Here is a 4942-nt window from a genome sequence, read left to right on the forward strand (position 1 = left end):
AACTAGTTTTGATATTGTGTCCATACTTGCATGACCTAACTTACGGTGCCATAACCAACTAGCATCATTATCCTTAGTTTCATTAACAACTAAACATGGGTTATGTTTGGCAAGATCCTCAAGGTCTACTACATACACATTCCCACGTCTTATTCCTTTAAAAACTAAACTATTGTCATTTGAGTTGGTTATGATGCATAAGGATGATTTGAACAAAACATCAAAACCTCTATCACACAATTGACTAATGCTAAGTAGATTATGCTTAAGACCATCAATATATCGAACATTATCAATAAAGGTTGAAGGGGTGATTTGTACTTTACCTATACCAATGATGTGACCTTGGTTATTGGCTCCAAAAGTCACAGCACCTCCCTTCTTAGCCTCAAGGATGAAGAATTGGTCTTTGTCACCCATCATGTGTCTTGAGCAGCCACTATCCAAGTACCAACAATTTTTGTCGACCTTGGCTGCAAGACACTCCTACACAAGCAAATCATACAATTTTAGGTACCCAAGTTTTCTTGGGTCCTTCATGGTTAGTAATGTTGGTTCCTTTTGGAACCCAAACCCTTTTAATTTTTCTTTTAGTTTTTCCTTTTCTATAATCACACACATTTGCTTTATGTCCTAATGTTCCACAGCAAAAACATGTTATTTTCTTAGATTTACTTTCCCCTGCTTTAACAAAGAAATTACTAAGGAGTTTTTGCTTATTTTTAGGTTTATACCCTAAACCAGCTCTATTGAACACAGCTCGTTGACTATTAAGTATCATTTCTAATTTTTCTGAGCTATATGTAAATTTTTCTACAAAAGGCTTGTACTTTTCAAGTTCTAGTGTCAATTTTTGTTTTTCTGTTTTTAGTCCATTTAGGTCTTTTGTGAGACTCTCTTTTAAGATTTGTTTATTGTTTTTAAGTTCTAATATTTCTTTGATCAGCCTTTCATTATCTTTAATTAAGGTATTAGTATTTTGAGTTAAGATTTGGTTGCTTGTCTTAAGTTCTGAATTTTCTTTAATAATAACGTCTTTATCCTTAACTAATGTATCATACTTACGAAGGTGAGTTCGGTTAGTTAGTTTCAATTCTTTGTTTTTAAGGTTTATTGTCTTATACTCGTCCATTAATTCATTGAAGGCATCATATAATTCATCGAAAGTAAAGTCTAAATGTGTTCCGGATGTTACCTCATTGTCGTTAGCCATAAAACATAGGTTGGCCTTTTCTTCTTGTTCCTCATCCGATGATGATGATGATGTGTTGGAGTCCGATAGGGTGGAGACGAGGACTTTCTTTTTCTTGTACTTGCTCCCCTTCTTCAGCAAAGGATACTCAGCTCTGAATTGCCCCGGCTTCTTACACTCATAACATCCGATCCCCTCATTTTTCCTTTTCTTACCTTTATCCTTGTGATAGGAACTTGAGGGGCCTCTCCTTTGATGTGTGGACTTCTTCCGGTTGATGAATCTACGGAATTTTCTTACAAGGAGAGCCTCATCATCATCTCCCTCATTGTCTTTCTCTTCACTGCTACTGCTGCAAGACAAATCTTTGTTAGTAGAAATAGATTTAAGTGCTATAACCTTTTTCTTGTGAGAGGACTCTTCTTCATTGTGTTGTTTCATCGTTAGCTCATGCGTCATGAGGGATCTAAGTAGCTCCTCTAGTGGCAACTTGTTTAAATCCTTGGCTTCTTGCATTGCCGTCACCTTGGCTTCCCATGACCTTGATAGACAACGAAGAATCTTCCTGACAAGCTCACTGTTAGTATAATTTTTGCCAAGGCTTTTTAGGCCATTGACAATGTCAGTAAATCTAGTGAACATGCAAGTGATTGTTTCATTAGAATCCATCTTAAATAATTCATATTTATAAACTAATATATTTATTTTGGATTCTTTTACTTGATTTGTGCCCTCGTGGGTCACTTCAAGTCTATCCCAAATCTCTTTTGCAGAAATGCAAGTAGAGACTCTATTGAATTCATTTCTATCTAATGCACAATAAAGCACATTCATTGCTTTGGCATTTAGTTGTGCCTTCCTTATGTTATTGTTATCCCAATCCTTTTCAAGCTTAGGTATAGTGACACCCTCTACAAAAATGGATGGGATGTATGGTCCATTTAGAATGGTGGTCCACATCTCATAGTCTTGGGCTTGGATAAATATTCTCATCCTAGCCTTCCAATATGAGTAGTCGGATCCATTAAAGAATGGAGGTCTATGTGTGGACTGGCCCTCAATGTGAGAAGATCCAAATGGGGTTGTCATTTTGATCTTTTACTCTTTGGGTAATAGAGTTCCGGCTCTGATACCACTTGTTGCCCAGATAGACAACCCAAGAGGGGGGGTGAATTGGGTTTTAAAATAATTATTGCAATTAAATGGTTTGTGAATAACTAATTAATACTTTTTGCAAGTTGATTAATTAGATGCTATGTGCAGTGAATGAAATGAAAGTAAGAGACAACAAAGCAATCACAAACACAATGATTTTATAGTGGTTCGGAGCTAACCCTTGCTCCTACATCCACTCTCCAAGCCTCACTTGGGAATTCACTATAATCCCTCGGATTATAGCCGGTTGTTTTACAAGCTCACAACCTAACTTGTTGTTTTACGAGATCACAACGAACTCGGTCGGTTTTCCCAGGCTCACCGACTAGAACCACCCGATTGTTTTTCCGGGATCACAATCAAACCCTTACACGTTGGTTTCAACCTAGGCTCACCAACAAACTTTTACACCCTTGATTCAATCCTCTGATTGAATCAAGTAAGGACCAAATGGATTGAAAAACAAACAGAAAAATACAGCTTCTAAACAAGCAGATATTCAGCAATATAAATAAGAGAGAAGTTAAGAGCCCTCAAACAAATTTATGAAGATGTAGAGGAGGGCTTCTCGAACTCTGGGTCTCCTCTTGAATGTCTTTAAGACTTGAAGGCTGAAGGAGACTTCTTTAATGCTGGCAAGAGTTGGTTGAATGGAGTTAATGGCCCTCTTCCTTCTTTTCCTTTGAAATCCTTTGGTAGATGAAGATTTCTTGTTTTCTTTGAATGGAATGTCGCTTCCCTGCCTTGCTACAGTTCTCTGTGGCTATTTAAGCCATTTCCCACGGAAACTAGCCGTTAGACACAATCTTCTAGCCGTTCTACACATTCTGCACATCCTGACAATGTTTCCGTTGGGATCGGAGTCGACTCGCGCGATCTGGAGTCGACTCGGCTGCAGCAGGAGTCGACTCATGCTTTTCTGGAGTCGGCTCGGCAACTGTTCCGGATTTGAATTGAAGTGCTCTTCTCGACTGGGAGTCGACTCGACTTAACCCGGAGTCGACTCCCCAAAGTCTGGAGCTGACCTGGCACTTTTGGAGTCGACTCATTCCAAGAAATCCATAGATGTATTCTTCAACTTTGCTCACTCGAGTCGACTCGAAAATTTTGGGAGTCGACTCGGCGCTCAGAGTCCGAACTCCCGATCTTCTGTCTTTTGACTCGTGCCGTCCTGGAGTCGACTCGAACTGTTTCGGAGTCGACTCGGCTCTCAGTATCCGAAAAACAATCTTCTGTCTTTTTGGGGTAGCGCTGCCTTGGAGTCGACTCGAACTGTCTTGGAGTCGACTCGCCTCTCAGGGACGAAAATACTGTCTTCTGTCTTTTTGGGGTCGCGCTGTCTTGGAGTCGACTCGGACTTTGCGGGAGTCGACTCGGCTCTTAGTGTCCGAAAGTTGCTCTCTGACTTTTGCCTTGTATCACACTGGAAGTCGACTCTTGCTTCCTTTGGAGTCGACCTGCTAACCATCGGAGTCGACTCGAGTTCCTCAGGAGTCGACTCGGCTCTCAGGGTCCAAAATAACTTCTCTGTCTTTCTGTCTGTAACTCCCTAGAGTCGACTCGTACTACCCTAGAGTCGACTCGGCAGTATCGGAGTCGACTCGCGCTCTTCAGGAGTCGACTCGTTGACAATTTTTGAGTTGGATCTTTCTGTCTGTCTGTTTGTTCTCAGTCGGAGTCGACTCGTAATGTACAGGAGTCGACTCGAGCCTGTGCCAGTGCTTCTGATACGCTTGGAGTCGACTCGTAATCTTCCGGAGTCGACTCGAGTCTCAGACTTTGGTTCAAATTGACTTCTTAACTTATCCAAAATGTCTTGAACCAAATCTAGAGACACTTAACCATAAATTTACAAGAATTTCACTGAAACACTAGATTGAATTCATTAGTAAACATAAGATATACTCAAATGCTTTGAGCTCATCAAAATCAAATAGGGTTATAATCAATCACTCCACACCTTACTCAGAGAGTAAGGTATTAATTAAGTAACCACCTTTCATGCTTTCCTAGACACCAATTAGATCAATTAATCTAATATGACTCGCTTATGTTGGTTCACTCTCGACTTGATTGAGGAGATTTTAGTTTAGGGCTCATTTGGATTGGTCTATTAGTTTGCATCATATGTAAATCTATCTACCCCGCATACATTCGCATCACATGCAAACGGCACATCGCAGGCAGTTAAAATCGCAGCAATAAATAAAAGCTGAATTTTAAATAGGTGATGATCATGGATTCTAATTAGGTCATATTACAAGCACATGCACGTCAGTCGATCAGCTGGTCTTCAACTCTTGAATTGGTTCTAAGCCTCCTTTATTTGATCCTTGATCAACTCTTGATCCAATCACCATCAACCATTCAGATCGCCGTTCATCTTATGTACTATTTTTGACTGATCATTGACGTACATTACATCACAGAAATACAACCAGATATAGAAATAAATTACATTCCTTTTAGGAGGCACGCAGATCCCTCAAAACATCAAATAAGATGTATGCAAGCATCTAAAAATATTACATGATATTACAGATCACATCGCAGGTCTTTATATTTGATACCAAAAGGGTTTGAATCCTATGATCA

At 39.7% G+C, this 4942-nt stretch overlaps 1 protein-coding gene across 1 annotated transcript; it reads right to left on the reverse strand.

Annotated features, from left to right (window-relative positions):
• Positions 1-259: 259 nt before the first annotated feature.
• LOC149753327 (uncharacterized) lies at positions 260-2793 on the reverse strand. The gene is made up of 3 exons (XM_089923722.1): positions 1196-2793; positions 327-486; positions 260-264 (listed from the first exon to the last, which is right to left on the reverse strand). Exons 1-3 carry the CDS (start codon positions 2279-2281, stop codon positions 260-262), a joined length of 1251 nt encoding a protein of 416 aa, XP_089779848.1. The 5' UTR covers positions 2282-2793.
• Between the last annotated feature and the right edge of the window lie 2149 nt (positions 2794-4942).

Source organism: Phoenix dactylifera, chromosome 6 (assembly GCF_051530095.1).
Source record: "Phoenix dactylifera cultivar Ajwa chromosome 6, Ajwa_hap1_PhDact_Kaust_v1.1, whole genome shotgun sequence".
NCBI lineage: Eukaryota > Viridiplantae > Streptophyta > Magnoliopsida > Arecales > Arecaceae > Phoenix > Phoenix dactylifera.